Genomic DNA, 17453 nt, shown 5'->3' on the forward strand with positions numbered 1-17453 from the left:
ACCAGCCTGAGCAAGAACTGAGACCCATCTCTACTATAATTAGAAAGAAATTAATTGGCCGGCTAATATATATATAGAAAAAATGAGCTGGGCATGGTGGCGCATGCCTATAGTCCCAGCTACTTGGGAAGCTGAGGCAGGAAGATTGCTAGAACCCAGGAGTTTGAGGTTGCTGTGAGCTAGGCTGACACCACGGCACTCTAACCTGGGCAACAGAGTGAGACTCTGTCTCAAAAAAAATAAAAAAAATAAAAAAAACCTTGCCTATCAATTATTAGTCTATTAAAAATAAATACCCCAGAATTGTTACCTTTATTTTCAACTCTCATATCAGAAGCCAGAAAACTTTTATAGTTATACTCCAATAATGAAATCCTAAAAACTTCCTCTTTTTCTTCTTCTTTTTTTTTTTTTTTCCTTAAGAGATAGGATCTCACTATGTTGCCCAGGTTGCCTTGAACAATACTCCTTCCCCAGCTTCCTGAGTAGCTGGGACTACAGGCATCCATCATTATGTCTAGCCTGCCCACAAACTTCTGATCTGAGATCAACTTCTATTTTGGAGAAAAGGGGCAAGAGGACTACTGCTGAAGTCTACTCAGAATGGGAAATATGTTTAATGCAACCAAGGAACTAAAATTTTAAGTTTATTCAATGTAATTAATTTAAATGGAAACATAACACGCAATTCTGTTATTGAAAACTTTTAAATAACAGATTTATTGAGATATGTGACACATCATAAACTTCCCCTTTTTAAGGTGTACAATTCACTCGCTCGCAGTATATTTACCAATTTGCATGACCCTTACCACTATCTAATTCCAGAATATTTTAATTAATTCCTCTCACAAAATCCTTACTCATTCCTCCCTCCCCTTAGCCTCTGGCAACCATTAATTTACTTTCTTTCTCTATGGATTTACATATTCTGCATATTTCATATAAATGGAATTATAGAATATGTGGCCTTTCATGTCTGTCTTCTTTAACTTACCAGGTTTTCAAGGTTCATCCATGTTGTACCATGTATCAATCCTTCATTCCTTTTTATGGCTGAATAATATTTTCTTGTATAGATATACCACAGTTTGTTTATCTATTCACCACTGACAGACATTTGTATTACTCTTAGTATGGGGCTATTATGAATAATGCTGCTATAAACATTAGTGTACAAGTTTTTATGTGGACATATAATTTTAATTTTGGGGGGTATATACCTAGGAGTAGATCTGCTGGGTCATGTGGTAACTCTATGTTTAACTGCCTGTTCTGGGAAAACTTCTGAGTATGTTTAGAAAAGCTTGGGTATGGGAATCTACTTGTTAACCTATAAATTTTGTGAAATCTAAATAGAGATCAAATATTCCCAAAGAAAACTTAATGACCGAATTGAGACATGCTTTAAGTGTAAATTACACCATATTTTAAAGAATTAGTACACAAAAAAGAATGTATCCTATCTCATTAATAATTTTTAATATTAACTACATGTTGAGATAATACTTTGGATAAACTGTGTTAAGCAAAACATTAAAATTTAAATTAAGCATATTACATGATATTTACTATTGAACTATTTTCACCTGTTGAAAAGATAGCCTAGACGAGTAGTTTGCAACCCTGAATGCCATCAGATACACCTACGAATCTTGTAAAACCAAAACAATGCTTAGGCCCTACCTCATGCAATGGAATCAGACTCCAAGAGTGGAGACAGCAGAAAATATTACACAGGTGATTCTAATGTGTAGACAAAGCTGAGACTCAACTAGACATAAAAATTAACTTAGAGTAAAACCTGATATAATATTATATACAGTTTTCCCTTGAAATAAATGAATTAGATTAAACTGGAATCAGAAAAAGTTTAAATTAATAAAAAAAAAAACAAGATGCCTCAAATTAGCCTTTAATGAAATAATGGTAATGGCTGTTGCACAACCAAATTAAGTAAAAGAGGTGTATGTCTAATGCATATTAATGATTCTAATTATATCTTAACACATAAAAATAGCAAGAAACAAGCTAAATTTTCAAATATCTGGTTTTTGTCATAGAAACAGAATTTTCCGAAATGCGGAATTTTACTAGAGAGTAAATATGTTATGAAACAGCATAAAGTCATTTTTCCATGTCCAAATAACAATAGAAATCTGTTGTCTCCCATTCTAACCTGCATTTGTTTGTAGTTCTCTTGCTCTCTCTTCAGAGAGGCATCTGCTTCATGTAGTCTCTCCTGAAGTGTTTGCAGAGCTTGATTCTGTAGGCTATTACCTTCACTTTGATCCTGTATTATTCTAAAAGAAAATGCATCATGTGAAATAACTCATTTCCACAGTGTACAAGTAGTAAGGTAGAATAACTTAGAGCATCAGCTTGTTAGTCAAGTATAAAAAAGGTGAGTTAACATTCTTAGAGAAATCTTTTCCCTTTCTAATGGAATATAATTTATATTTTTAGATATGCAAATTTAAGCACACACTATATACTGAAGATCAATGGCACTATTCAAATACTTTTAAATTCAGAATTCACTAACAACGCATCTCAAGGTTCAAACAATGGATCCATTTTAATCATACACATTTCCAACACTACCAAAACTAATTTTCCCTCTCGTAAATTTCCAAAAAGCTAAATTTTCATAAGATAGGATATACCACAATGTTTACCATTACTTGTACTGGGAAGAGAGAACAATTCTACCTTGCTTTTTTCGTTATTAATTGAATTACCTACCGTGATTTTTCACTCTGTAAGGCTTCTAATGCTTCTGTGCGAGTATTCAGCAGCTGGTCAGCTTCCTGGAGTCTCACTTTCAGTACTGCCAGCTGAGAATCCTTTGCAGCCACCGCTTCAGTCAGGTCATCTACTTGGGCTCGGAGTTCTCGAGTTATTCGATCATTCTTCGAATGGTCAACATTCCACTTTTCAACCCTTGCTCTTGCTTTGTTTAACTCTACAAAAAAATGAAATTTCTCTATACAAGCAAAACCAAACACATCTTTTTCAGAGCAGTTTCTTCTTTGAGTCTTTTTAGTGCCTTACTTATTGTCAAAATCAGGAGCTTACAAATATCTTCAATATTTTTTTGCACCCAAATGGGACATCCATTTTCCAAGCCAATATTCACACCTACATTACAGTTATTAGATCAGAAAGGGGCATGAAGCTAGCTGCTCTTCTACAATGTTTTTTCCTGGAGATATATCATAAAGCATTTGGGAGTCAAAATCCAAACCCAGCTGACAGCACAGTATTAATAACACTATCAGCTGGGTTTGGGTTTTGGTTCCCAAATGCTTTATATCTCCAGAAAAAAAATCATAGATATTATTCTTTTAACTTAGGAAATCAGTGCAAAAAAAGGAATGTAGTGTTCTATTTCAGAATACAATGGCATTTCCACATCCTCATATACCATCTGTAATTGCAGTTTGCCACAAAAAAAAAAAAAAAGTTTTTTCAACACCAAAGCAAACTTTACAGGGTCTCAGGAAAAGTTCAATTTGTATTGTCTAAATTTAGTCTTAGTAATGTAAAGTTTTTTCTAAGTCAGCCTTACTAGTTAGTCTTAAACCATCTTCCTATTCTGCTCTTCTGGACTTCCATCCACGCCTTGGCAAAGCTTTTCCCACTGTTCCCCAACTCCTTTCTAATTAGTCCCAAGGACCAGGGCAGCAAATGTGTCTTGTTTTTTTTTTTCCTCAGCCACATTTAAAACAGCATTCTTATCTTCCCGTCACCACCTCAGTTACGACATTATTTCCTTTTTAATTACTCCTTTCAAAGGAATCTGAGGTTTTCCACTCTGGGGCCACCTCACTGCACAATTCCCGAGGGCACTATTCAAAGTGAATTCCATATACATTTTCTGTCTTCTGGAACAGCAGTTCTATACCCCTATCTATTAGTGTCCACTATTTTGTTTAATCCCACCTTTAATTAATGGAACAGTCTCCATTGAAAGTTCAGAATAAATCAAACAAACTAGACAATTACTAATGTTTAGTTATTCTCAGTTCTTAAATTTCATGGTTCCTAAAGAATGACCCTAACAAGCTAATATTCTTTCTATGTTTCAGGTTGGTTGGAGGATGAGTGGTACTGTTTCCAAATCTAAGCTCCACATTTCCATGAAAATACCATTTTTTAAGTCTTATCTAAACTATTCCTAATAGTGTAAATGTAAAGGTTTTAGTTTTGAAAGTCCTTATCTTGAACAATTTAAATAAGGCTCTACCCTCTTGAGTTTCTTTAGATCTTTGAAGTAATGAGGCCATTTCTTGATTTAAAGACTGAACTTCATTCCTCAGTAATTGATTCTCCAGTCTAAGATTAGATAGTTCATGTGATTTGCTGTCATCATTAGGTGTTGGGTTATGATCAGTGGAGGCAGCATTTGATGATGCAATTTCCTTTGAAGAATCCTCTTGGCCTTCAGGGCCAGAATCTGAATTATTAGCAGCTTCTGTAAAAAGAGATAACATTTTCATTAGATTAGCATGCTCACCACATACACATTAGTAGTTTACTTTGGTAGGCTGGCTGCCTTTTGGCTCAAGTTGACTGCTGTAGCTAAAATACCATAAAAAGTAAACTTAAATTCTCAATAGGTAAACTTAAATTCTCAATTTCCCTCTGATGAAAATCCATTCTCATAAGTGGAGGCTATGGGCCTCTAAGATTTCTCAAAGTCCAGATACACTGAATGAATGGCAATAGAGAATATAAGAATATTGCTATGGGAAGGAGAAAGCAGAGATAATTTGAGTGGTTATGTTCAGACAAAAAGGGTTTCAGACTCCCTTTGTCTCCAATATGTTTTTGGGGAAAAAAGGGAGAAGTTCCAACATTGAAAATATTGGGAAGGAACTGAAAGAACAGCTGTGGGCAAGGAGAGTGAATAACAGGTAACAGCATTTGTTATATATCAAACTGGAATCTAAAATGCCTTACCCAAAGAGACAAGAGATTCATGAATTCAGATTAATCTTGTTTTTGTTACTAAATGTAATGCAAGTATACTTTTTAATTACTCTAAAAATTATGTGATTAAAAACTATATCCGGCCGGGCGCGGTGGCTCACGCCTGTAATCCTAGCTCTCTGGGAGGCCGAGGCGGGCGGATTGCTCGAGGTCGGGAGTTCAAAACCAGCCTGAGCAAGAGCGAGACCCCGTCTCTACTATAAATAGAAAGAAACTAATTGGCCAACTAATATATATAGAAAAAATTAGCCGGGCATGGTGGCGCATGCCTGTAGTCCCAGCTACTTGGGAGGCTGAGACAGAAGGATCGCTTGAGCCCAGGAGTCTGAGGTTGCTGTGAGCTAGGCTGACGCCATGGCACTCACTCTAGCCTAGGCAACAAAGTGAGACTCTGTCTCAAAAAAAAAAAAAAAAAACTATATCCAAATGATAAAACTAACTAAAACAATAACTATATAGGCAAAGGGCTTTACACACTTTACCAGGTTAAATAAACAAATGGTAAATAATCAAACAAAAAAGTTCTCAGTATCTTTAGTGATCAAGGAAATGCAAATTAAAATCAAAGTGAGAACCAAAACACACCTGCTATGATAGGTAAAATTAAAAACACCACATGCTGGTGAGAATATAGAGCAACTGTAACTCTCATACATTGCTAACGGGACTACAAAATGGTACATCTGTGGAAAAAGGTTTCACAATTTCTTATGAAATTAAACATGCACCTACAGTTTGATCCAGCAATTCCACACCTCAGTATTTATCCAAGAGAAATGAAAACATCTGCCTACAAAAAGGCAAGTACAAAACTGTTTATAGCAGCTTTATTCACAATAAACAAAAACTGGAGACAATTTCAATGTCCATATGGAGAATGGCTAAACTGTGGTATATCCAAATAATAGAATACTACACAACAATAAAAAAGAATAAAAATACATGAGCCAGGAGCCACGTAAAAATATGTGGCTCAAGCCTGTAATCCCAGCACTTTGGGAGGCCCAGGTGAGAGGATCAGTTGAGGCCAGGAGTTCAAGACCAGTCTAAACATACAGTGAGACCCCCATCTCTTAAACATAACAAAAAAAAAGATAAAAGGGCTGAGAAGAAACAAACTGTCATGATGCACAGATGCATGATTGTATGGTTAAAAATCTAAATGTATGTCCAGAAAAATATAAAGATTAACAGCTATCTAGGTTGCCATGTATGTATATACAAAAAGCAATACACTAGCAATAAGAAGAAAAAAATTTTTAAGGAATACCATTTATAATAGCTTCAAAAAAATATAAACTACCTATGAATAAATCTAACATAAAGTATGTAAGATATTCATGAAGAAAACAATAAAATCTTAATAAAAGACATTATAAAATAAGTTGGAATTATACCACATTCATGGATTAGAAAACTCCATATAGTAAAAGTCCTGATTCTCACCAAACTATTAAGATCTATACAGAAGCAATGAACTCCCAATAAGAACACCAAAAGAATTTTTGTGAAACTTGACTAGTAAATTCTAAAATGCATATGGAAGTGCAAAAGTCCAAGAACACCCAAAACATTTTTGAAGAACTACCATGAGGTAGAAGTAGTTGCCCTATCAGATATCAAAACATACTATAAAACTACATTAATTAAAACAATGTGGCACAGGCACAAGAATATACCAATAAGACCAATGAAACGGAATTCAGTGCCCCAAAACAGACTAATGAAAAGATGAATACTGAATATAGGACAGAGGTGGTACTGCAAATTGGTAGGGAAAAGACAGTCTTTTCAATAAATGATGCTGGGATAGCTGATTTCCATTTAGGAAAAAAATGGAACTGGATGCCTACCTCACATTATAGAAATATATATATATATATATAATAGAAAATATCTTTTTGACCTTAGGGTAGAGACTTTCTAAGACACAAACAACACAAACCATAAGGAAAAGACTGACAAATTCATTTACATTAAAAACTTCTATTCATTGAGACACTGTAAGTGGAGGAAGAACCAAGGTAAAACTGGAATAGGATGAGAAAGAATTACAGTTAGAATGTATAAAGAATGTCTATGAAGGAAAAAGACAAATGATCCAACAGAAAAAATTGATAAGAAGATTGAATAGGTACTTTTCAGAAAATGAAACTTGAATAGTCAAATATGTGAAAAGATGCTCAACCACACTAGTAACAAAGGAAATAAAAACAATGACAAACTTGATTAGCAAGCCATAAAAAGTCACACTGAAGAAATTAAATGTTGGTAAGAATGGAATTCTTAACTACAGCTGGTTAGAGTATAAAGTGGTACAAACTTTGCAGAAAATCACTTTGGTTTTACTAATGTAGCCACACCCTAAAACTCAGCAATCCCATTTCTATGCATTTCTAGACATCCTAGGGCACTGGTTCTCAACCTGAGGTGATTTTGCCCTGTAAGGGACATTTGGCAATGTGTAGAGACATTTTTGGTTGTCATAACTGGTGGTGCTATTGACATTTAATGGACTAAGAGTCCAGGGATGCTGCTAAACATCCTAAAAAGGACAGGAAAGCTTCCCACAACAATGAATTATTCAGTCCAAAATGTCAACAGTCCCAAGGCTGAGAGACCCTACCCAAGAAAAACAATTTTTATAACTGAACCTACATATTATAACTGGTTCTAGTTCATTTCCTGGCCAACCAGGACCCCTTTGGTCCATTCTTTACAATTAAGTCCAAGTTGTTTTTCTTAAAAGTAGCAAAATAATTCATGTCAATTACTGGCTTGAAGAGCTCTACTAGCATCACACTGCCTATGGTGGTCACACTCAACTTTTATTGGCCTAAAAACCACTTAAGGAACAAAAAAATTCACATGCCTTGGCTACATCCCCAGAAAACCTGACTCAGGAAGTCAGAGAAGGCAACTAATACTTTATTTTCTATTTATCACACAAGTGATCGTATCCAAGTTGTTCAGGGACCATTCTTTAACAGTGATCTATTAATGGGTTTAAACAAGTAACAGTGTTAAACAAGAAACAGGTCCCAACTTTCTTTGCTAGCTTCATTTTATTGCTGTCCATGTCACACTCAAGAGTTTCTGAAACTTTCTTATAACCTTTTTCTACTCTACCAACCCTTTAAGAATTTGTTCTTTCTGCACGGAATGCTGTCTCTAATCCCTTTCCTTTTACACCTGGCAAACTCCTATTCATCCTTTAAGATCCAGCTCAAAATACAGAACCTTTATGAATCCTTTCCTGAATACCTGAGTCAGTTACTTACTTTCTCTTCTGATTCCACAACACTCTGACCATACTTCAATCACTGCATTTACTACAGGTAAATTATCTGTTTACATGTGTATCTCACCCACTGGACACTTCTGAATCCTTACACCTAGTAGGTTCTTTGTATAATTAATCAAAAGAGAGTTAAGAAATTTAGGAGTGTGTGAACATATTAATTTACTGCTACTACACGCTCTTATCTTGAAAGCCCCAAACCCCTAATTCAACTTTTTTATCTTGAAGATACAAGACATACTTTATTCACTAACCACCAAGACAGTGAGGAAAGGTATAACATTTAAGCTTCCGTTAATCATAAACTCTACAAAAAATCTCTGCAAAAGCCTATCATATTTATCACTATTTTACAACACTTAACCTCATGTTGCAGATGAGAAGATGTACTTGTAGAGGTAATTTCACAGTGAAGTAAACAACTGAAAACCAGAATTGTAAGTTCTTACTTCACTACTAGGTAAATGCCTTCAACAATTTAACTGGGATCAAAGTTCAATCTCTTAGCTTTATTTCTGGAGAGTGTGGGGAAGACTCCACAAAACCCAGAAAATACGTAAAGTATTTTCATAATCCCAGTAATAAAAAGAAATAAATTGAGATAGTCCCAAATCCAAAATTATACATTTTCTTTCAAAATTTTCTTTTTTTAAAATTTTAGTGTCTTAGAGAATCAAATTTGACATGATTTTTTAGATGCTGGATTGAGTAAAGTTACCCTACAGACAACATTCAAAAGTCTGTGCTGTAATTGTATACTGACTAATAGTATTCAGTGCTATCTCCCTTGTTTACACCAGACATTTGCAGACAGCCTGGTCTCACACCAGTGGGGACACATCCTATACCAATGGATAAGAAAAACTATCAGAACATTTTAGGCTATGATGACACATCCAATTTGCTTAAGTCTAAAAGAAATAGAGGACCGATTAACTACCATGGGTTTGGCTCCCCAAAGAATTTTCTTCAGTGGTTTTGATGGTGGTTACATTGGTGTTCATAGAACTGACATTTGATGTCCGAGAACTCTGAAGGACAGGTGTCTTGCCCTTTTCTTTTTTGATTTCTACCCTTGCAGTAGGCTCCTTCTGTGAACTATTAAGAAAATCAAATAGCAGCTCATCATCAGGTTCTGATTTTTTTCTTCGCACAAACTGAGACGAAGGCTTAGGAACAGATGCATTTTCAACAGGATGGGAGGCCTCCACTGGTGTCCTAGATCCTACTTTTACATTTGCAGTGCCCGCTAAGATGGTGGCTTTTTGATTTCGAATGTTATCAGCTGCTGAGGAAATGTAAGTAGCTTTAGGTCCAGTCTGGTAAGTCAAATCTGTATTTTGCTGGTGAAGTTCAGGATAGTCAGCATTTTTGCTATATTTGATGTTGCTGGTGTTCTCTTTTCTATTGAGAGCTGTTGCAGCCCCTTGATCAACTCGGTTTAAAAGATCTTCTGCCTTTCCAGCAAGATCAGCAAACCAAGACATGATGGCAGCAAAATAATCCTATTGATGAACCTGTAAAAAAGACATAAAATGATCAGTGTGGCATAACAGAAGAGTACAGCGGTTAAGACAAGATTCTGAAGTCAGATACTCCTGGGTTGAAATCCTAACCCTACCTCTTACTAGCTAGATAAACTTGAGCAAACTACTTTTAAGTGAAGCTGAAAAACCTTATAGAATGGTTTTAAGATGAAATAGTATGTTTTTAAAACTTTGCAAAATGCTTGACACATAATAAGCACTAATTTTAATTGCTGCTACTATGATCATTACAACTACTGCTACTATTTTTATTATTACTATTTTAATGAAAGGCAAATCTTAATGTAGCAAAAGCAGCTGGTATGGGCTGAAATGTATCCCCTCAAAATTCCTATGTTAAAGTCCTAACCTCCAAACCTTACAATGTGACTAATTTTGGAGATAGGGTCTCTAAAGAGTTAATTAAGATGAATCATTAGGGTGGGCCCTAATCCAACATGACTGGTATCCTCATAAGAGGAGGAAATTTCGACACAGACGTACACAGAGAAGACCATGTAACAACACAGAGAGAAGGCAGCCATCTGAGAGCTGAAGGAGGCCTCAGGAGAAAATCACCTCTGCCAACGATAACTGACCTCAGACTTCTAGCCATTAGAATTGTGAAAAAATAAATTTTTGTGGTCCAAGCCAACCAGTCTGTGGTACTTTGTTATGGGAGTCCTAGCAAATTAATATAGCATCCAAATAGCAAATAATTAATATGGCAAATTCCAGTAAAACCAAATAAAAACAATTCACTCAAGTTTGTTTTAATGTGCTAAAACTTGAAAACAACTTTTCCTTCTGATAAACACAAAAGTTACTGTAAACTACAGCACTATTATGGATAATTTAGGTGTACACACACACAATTTGTCTAAAGTACATTTTCAATAGTTCAAATACTCAGTATAGGCCAGGCACGGTGGCTCACAACTGTAATCCTAGCACTCTGGGAGGCCAAGGAGGGTGGATTGCTCGTAGGTCAGGAATTCGAAACCAGCCTGAGCAAGAGCAAGACCCCATCTCTACTATAAATAGAAAGAAATTAATTGGCCAACTAATATATGTAGAAAAAATTAGCTGGGTATGGTGCTGCATGCCTGTAGTCCCAGCTACTCGGGAGGCTGAGGCAGTAGGATTGCTTGAGCCCAGAAGTTTGAGGTTGCTGTGAGCTAGGCTGACGTCACGGCACTTACTGTAGCTTGGGCAACAAAGCGAGACTCTGTCTCAAAAAAATAAAAAAATAAAATACTCAGTATATACCATGTGTACATTAAGCTAAGTTCAGAATAAAAAATGATTGCATTACCATTGTTCCATACATATATTTGAGTACTGTGTGCCACAATAAATCAAAGTAATGAAGTTATTAATACTCATGATATTAAAGAGCATGCTAATAAAGTCAACAACCATTTATCGAATGTGCACATCATTCCTTTTGCCAAGAACTCTTTCATGGTTAACCTTCTTGTTCTTTGTTTTTACTTGAATGTCATCTGCTTCAGAGTTCTCCTTTCCATCTAAGGTTAATCATTCTCTGTACATACCCTATTCTTTTGCCTCAGAGCCCTTCATGTTTTATAATTAAAAAAATATCTATCCCTCCTTTTTGGGGAAAGAGGGGGAATGGTTGGATAAAGGCCATGTCTTTTGCTCTCCAATGAATTCCCAGTGTCTAGCAAACCGTAGGCACTTATAAATACTGAATGGAACTGATTTTTATGTGCCAGATGCTGTGCATAGGTATACATGTATCCCTATCGCATGTAAGTTTCACAACCACATTATGTGGTAAGTAGCAATACCCTTTTTTTTTTTTTTAACAAATGTGGAAAAGGTTTGGAAAGATCTCAGAGTTTAGACAGCCGCTCAGATACTCAAATCTAAGTGAGCCTAGTGCCAAACCCACCTTTTAACCCTAGCCTCCCCACATCTAGCCTCTCGAAATAGAAATAACTTCAAGAAACTCACCCTTTAAATCTGTTCTACAAAATGTGGCTATTATGCACCTGTGTGTCTCAGAGTCTATGCAAAAATCAAATTAAAATGGAGGCGAAATGCTTTGTAACATATAAAACTCCATATAGACCTAAAGTATTGTTCTCAAGTAAACACTGATGGTGACTGAGGGCAAATTATGTCACCTAATAAAACAATCAAAACACAGTTCTTAATTTCTCCCACTTTAAAGTTAATAGGGCATTAAAAACAATAGCACGTACTTTAACATGTTGATTACCTAGCTAAACAAATACTAAGATGAGCCCTGGGCACTTGCCCCATTTACAAACAGCTCCATCAGACTTCAGAGGTACAAAGCCCTCAAGTAATTCCTCTGGCATTGCCCGGAGGCAGACAGAGTGCGTAGGATGGGGACAGGAAGGGTCTAGAGACCGCAGTTGCAGGGCCTGCTTGGAAGGCCAGGTGTGAGCAGAGGAAAGAGGCTGGAGATTAGTCCGTCAGGCTGAGGCCGTGGCCCCCAGGTAGGCAAGTACAGACGCCCACTGCGCTCCCCACCCACCTCGTTCGAGCCTCTGGGGCGGGATGAACGCCCAGCCCAAGCGGGGGTCTGGGACAGGGAAGGAAGGGGAGGGCAGTAAACAACGTCGAATGAAGCCCAAGGGGTCTCTCTCGCTCCCTTCCCCAGCCCCGACCAGGACGAAGATGAGCGCGACCCCAAGGATGGCGGGGTGACCAGCGTCTCCGCTGAGGGGACGTCCCCGCTCCAAGGACCGTTATCACCCCCAAACGGACCCGTCTCGTCCAGTGGACCTTGGCCTCCGCCTCACCTGAGGACTCCAGAGCGGCTGCACCGCGCCCCCTCAGCAGCTGGCCCGGAGCAGGGCCAGGCTGAGTAAACCTCCTCCCGGACTGGCCTAGGCCTTGCGACCGCTTCCGGGAGACGTGGAAGGGAGGCGAGGCCCCCAAAACAGAGTGTCTTTCGAGCTGCCTGAGCGGCGGAGAGCGAAGAGCAGCACCTGCAGGCGACTCAGGCGGCGGCGCCGGCGGCTGCTGGGGCCTTGCGCCTGGCCACACCCCTCTTGCTCCGGCGGCAATACCGGGCGTGAGGCAGGGCCTGCGTGCGTGTGACGTAGCTCGCCTCCCGCGGAGGACGGACTGCGTGCGGCCGGCGCAACATCGGAGGCCACGCCCACAAGGGGGTGTGGCTTCGCTTCAGGCCACGTGGGTGACAGAGGCCGTGCCCCGCCTGGAAGGAATTTGAAGCCTGAGTTGTGAGACCCAGGTAGACCCGCTAGACTTCACCTTGCTCCCTTTCCCCACCACCTGCCCCGTACTATTACGGATGAAAATGCAGAAGCCCACAGCAGAAGGTGGGAATACAGAAAACATGATCCCTAATTTCATGGAGCTTACTTTCTAGTGGCAGACAGATGTTACAACAAGCAGTGAATGAATAAGATAATGTCAGAGCGTTACTAGAGCTGTAAAGACAACAGGGAGAAGTGCCAGGAGGCACGGGAAATACTTTAAATCAGGTGGCCAGGGAAGGTCTCTCTGAGGAGGTGATATTTGAGCTGAGACCCAAAGGATGGAAAAGGCCAATAAAACGCTTACCAGACAGCAATATTGTGGTTATGTTATGCACACAGCTCACTGAATATTTGAAATGAGTCTAAAATCCACACTCAATAATCAGGATTGGGCTAGTTTTGCTATAATGACAAGCGTACAACATAGTCCCAAGTATCTTCATTTTCCAGTTGAGAAAACTAAGATCAAAGAAGTAACTTATCTAATGTGCACTCTGCCCTAATAAAGAGTGCACATCACTCCAAAGGCTGTGCCCCTTAGACTCAGTGTTTTATTGTCTCCAAATTAAATATTGGGAATCATTACAATGCCTGCTTTTCTTCCTCTCAAGTTAGGTTTAGCCCAGTCCAGTGAAGAGAAAAATTTCAGCCACACCAGGAAGTAATAATAATAATAATCATAAGGGCATCAACCTTTATTGCACTCTTATTAAGTGCAGAATACTGTGTTAAGTACTGGAGTGCTTAACTTCATTTACTTCTCACAAAAACCTTAAGAAAGATACAGTTATTATCCTGTGGTAGGTGATATTGTTGTTCCCAGCCATTACGTTTCTCTTCCAGGTAAGAATTATACATCATCACCTGTTGCCATATGACTGCAACTCATCCTATAGGAGGAATAGTTTTTCTGGCCTCACTCATGTCAGATTTGATCATATGACCTTCTGGCCAATGAAATAGGAGCAGAAGTGTTAGGAGCCATTATGTATTTCCACCCACTCTCTTGGTCTTTTTCCTCTCTCATGAGAATGGCCCCTCCCGGATGGGGCTGCCTCAGCCTAGAAGGAAAAAGATAATGAAGCAACCCACATCTAAGATGTCACATGAGTGAAAAATAAACCTTTGCACTCAGAAGCCACAGAGATTGAGGATTGTTTCTTACACAGCCTTACCTAATGAGATCTGACTAATACATTCCCCCATTTTACAGATGAAGATACTGAGATTCAGTAAGGTTCACTTACTTCCCCATGGTCACACAGGGAGTAAATAGAACATCGGGGATTCAAATTTAGATAAGTGTAACTCCAGAAACAATTTTTTTAAATATATTTTTGTAGAGATGGGGGTCTGGATGTGTTGCCCAGGCTGGTCTTGAATTCCTGGCCTCGAGCGATCCTCCCCTCCTGCCTCAGCTTCCCAAAGTGCTGGGATTATGGGCATGAGACGCCAAGCCTGACCAAGAAAAACTATTAAGCCTTAATAAGAAGAGTGAGAGTCTGTGACATCTTAGCCTGGAGAAATTCCCAAGTCCTCTCCTCCAGCACCAGGGGGGAGTTGTGTCTGGGTTGAGTAAACCGTGAAAACCAGCAGGTTTGGTGCTGAAAGGACTAACTTGGCTAGGAGCGGAGCCAGAAAAGCACCATGGCCTAGGGGAAAGCTCAGTTGGGAATGCCATCATCACAGTTGCCTGGACTACAATATTGGTTGAGCAAACAACTGAGTAGAAGGCCTGCTGGAAGTTTAGCAAGGAGATCCAGGTAATGAGATAGACATACTGGGCTCCCACATACACTGGTGGTCTGGAAGGCTGTGTAAGCCCAGGAGAATCTGGCAAATGTCCTCATCATTTACTTATTCCTGGCTGAACATGAAGCCTTGCATAGATGCAGAGGAGGCAAAGGAAAATAGAGCCAGGAAAGTCTTGCACATGTGGGGAGGAAATACAAAAAAACCCAGGAAAGCAAAAGGCAGCAAAGTCTTGTAAACTGCCTAAATTTTGAATGTGTTCTCCAACCCATCTAAATGGCACAGATCTATCAAGAGAGGGTAGAAGTCTTACTGGCTCAAGACATTTATTACCGCCTCTGACCAGTCATTGGCTGAATTCTAAGCTATGTTGACTCTGGTGCAAACCTTAGGAAACCAGCCTTAGAAATAAATATAAAAGGTGAAAATAAACTGAGTGGAAATATCAGGGTCAATATACTGTAGTAGAGAAACTCTGTAGAATTAGTCCAGGCAAGTCACTACACAAACAAATATACAAATAGAAACAGCAAAAAACACCCTTGAGTGGCACATCAGAACACAGAGCTACCACAAATTTCTTACCTAAAATGTCCAATTTTTGACAGAAAATAAGGAGACATGCAAATGAAGAGGAAAATGTGCCCATACATGGAAAAGGAGGGAATCTATACAAATGCTCTGAGATGTTGGACTTAGCATATAAGGACTTTAAAGCAGCTATCATAAATATGAATGTCCAAAGAACTAAATAAAAATGTGACATTGATAGTTCTTAAAAATAGAGAATATCAGCAAATAAATAGCAATTATAAAAATCAATGGACTTCTAGAGTTGAAAAGTACAATAAGTAATAAATGAAAATTTCACTAGATGGTCTCAGTTGTAAATTTGAGATGGCAGAAAAATCAGGAAACTTGAAGATTGGTCAATAGAATTTTTCCAATCAATAGAAAGAAAAGAGAGTAAGAAATGAAGAGATTCTTAGAGACCTGTGTGACATCATCAAGCATGCCAACATGTGTGTAATGGGAATCCCAGAAAGAGAGAGGGATGAGGGAGGGGGGAATTTTTGAAGAAAAAATGTCCAAAAACTTCTTGAATTCAATGAAAGCAGTCTATACATCTTAAAACTCAATGATCTCCAAATAGAATAAATACAGAGATTTAAACCGGCACGTAACAGTCAAGGTGTTGAAAGACAAAAGTAAAGAAAATCTTAAAAGCTGCAAGAGAAAAAATGACTCATCACAGACAGGGGAAAAAAGAATAACAGCTGACTTCAGGTTAGGAACAGTGAAGACAGAAGCCAGTGGGATGACATATTTAAAGTGCTGAAAGGGGGAAAAGTCAACCAAGAATTCTATTTCCAGCAAAACTATCCTTAAAAAAAGAAGGCAAGAGAGATGCATTCCCAGAAAACAGAGACTGAGAGAAGTCGTGACCAGCAAACCTGCCTTAGAAGAAATAATAAAGCAAATCATTCAACCTGAAAGGAATGACACCAAGTGGTAACTCAATTCTACGTAAAGGAATTAAAGCTGAGTATTAAAAAACTAGAACAAGTCTGTTTTCATTACTAAAGTGGCTGAAAATTACAGAATCTGGCAAGATGTCACCAAGGAAACTATGACTCAGAGGAAAAAGTGGGAATTAGTACAAGTATAGTTAAGGAGAATTATAGGAAGAAATTAAACTGTTTCCTGTCAGTGCCCCCAGGGAGCTGAAGCTTTCTAATAAGCTATTATAGTTACACTAATATCTCAGCATGTTTGCCTCCTCCAGCAGTGGAAACATATGCTCCTTTTGGGGGGTGACTTCCTTTCTGTATCTCTCACTTGGCTGGCACCACAACTGTTGCACCCTTTCTTCCACCCTGTACTTCTCCTTCATAACACTTGCACAGTTGTATTTGTGAGGGAGGGCAGGAGAGAGTCTGTTTTGACTATGGTGCATCAGCAGAACTCGGGGGAAATACATGGCACAAGAAGATGCTCTCACGTATTGAATAATGAATGAGTAGTAATGTTCAGTGAATTGAGAAAGCGTGGTAAAGAGGCAGAAAGCAGACAGCCTGGTTCTTATTTGGTTTTTAATTGGCCTCAACTGACTTAGTCTCTCTGACCCTCAATTTTATTGTCAGAAATAAAGATTATAATCAGCTAGAATATGTCTAGGCTGAAAGTAGGAAAATCTTGATTATAGTCATGGTTCTTCAGTTCCCAGCTGTGTAAACATGAGCAAACCACTCCACTTCCCAGGCTTCAGCTATGAAATGAAAGTGCTGAACCAGAATTAGAGATCACACATTTTCAACCTCAATTAATTGCTTTTGTTTGTTCTGTTTTGGCCACAGCAAAATGTCTAATTTAAACAACAAAAAATAAAAATCACACTCACAGTGTGTTGACGAGAATGTGGGGAAATAGGCATTATTACACATTATTGGAAAAAATATAAATGGACTTGACCAGTATGGAGGGCAATGTAGAAAAGTATATCAACATTTAAAAGGCATAAACCTCTGCTGAGTTGGATAACTATGTGGGAAAATGAATCTTAACTCTTATTTTATACCATACAAAAATCAATTCCAA

The 17453-nt window shown here is 38.3% G+C and overlaps 1 protein-coding gene across 2 annotated transcripts in view; it reads right to left on the minus strand.

Moving 5' to 3' along the window:
* GOLGA5 (golgin A5) overlaps positions 1-12825 on the minus strand; it is a 37959-nt gene extending 25134 nt beyond the window's left edge. For both annotated transcript variants that reach the window (XR_012919684.1, XM_012738578.3), the window contains exons 1-5: positions 12621-12825; positions 9237-9813; positions 4250-4477; positions 2746-2965; positions 2180-2303 (exon numbers count right to left, since the gene is read on the minus strand). Coding sequence is in view for 1 of the 2 variants with exons in the window: in XM_012738578.3 (XP_012594032.3) it covers positions 2180-2303; positions 2746-2965; positions 4250-4477; positions 9237-9783 (1119 nt within the window). In the remaining variant the exon portion in view is untranslated. The remainder of the gene's footprint in view (positions 1-2179; positions 2304-2745; positions 2966-4249; positions 4478-9236; positions 9814-12620) is intronic.
* Positions 12826-17453: the final 4628 nt, after the last annotated feature.

The sequence above is a fragment of the Microcebus murinus genome, chromosome 6, assembly GCF_040939455.1.
Source record: "Microcebus murinus isolate Inina chromosome 6, M.murinus_Inina_mat1.0, whole genome shotgun sequence".
In the NCBI taxonomy this organism is placed as follows: domain Eukaryota; kingdom Metazoa; phylum Chordata; class Mammalia; order Primates; family Cheirogaleidae; genus Microcebus; species Microcebus murinus.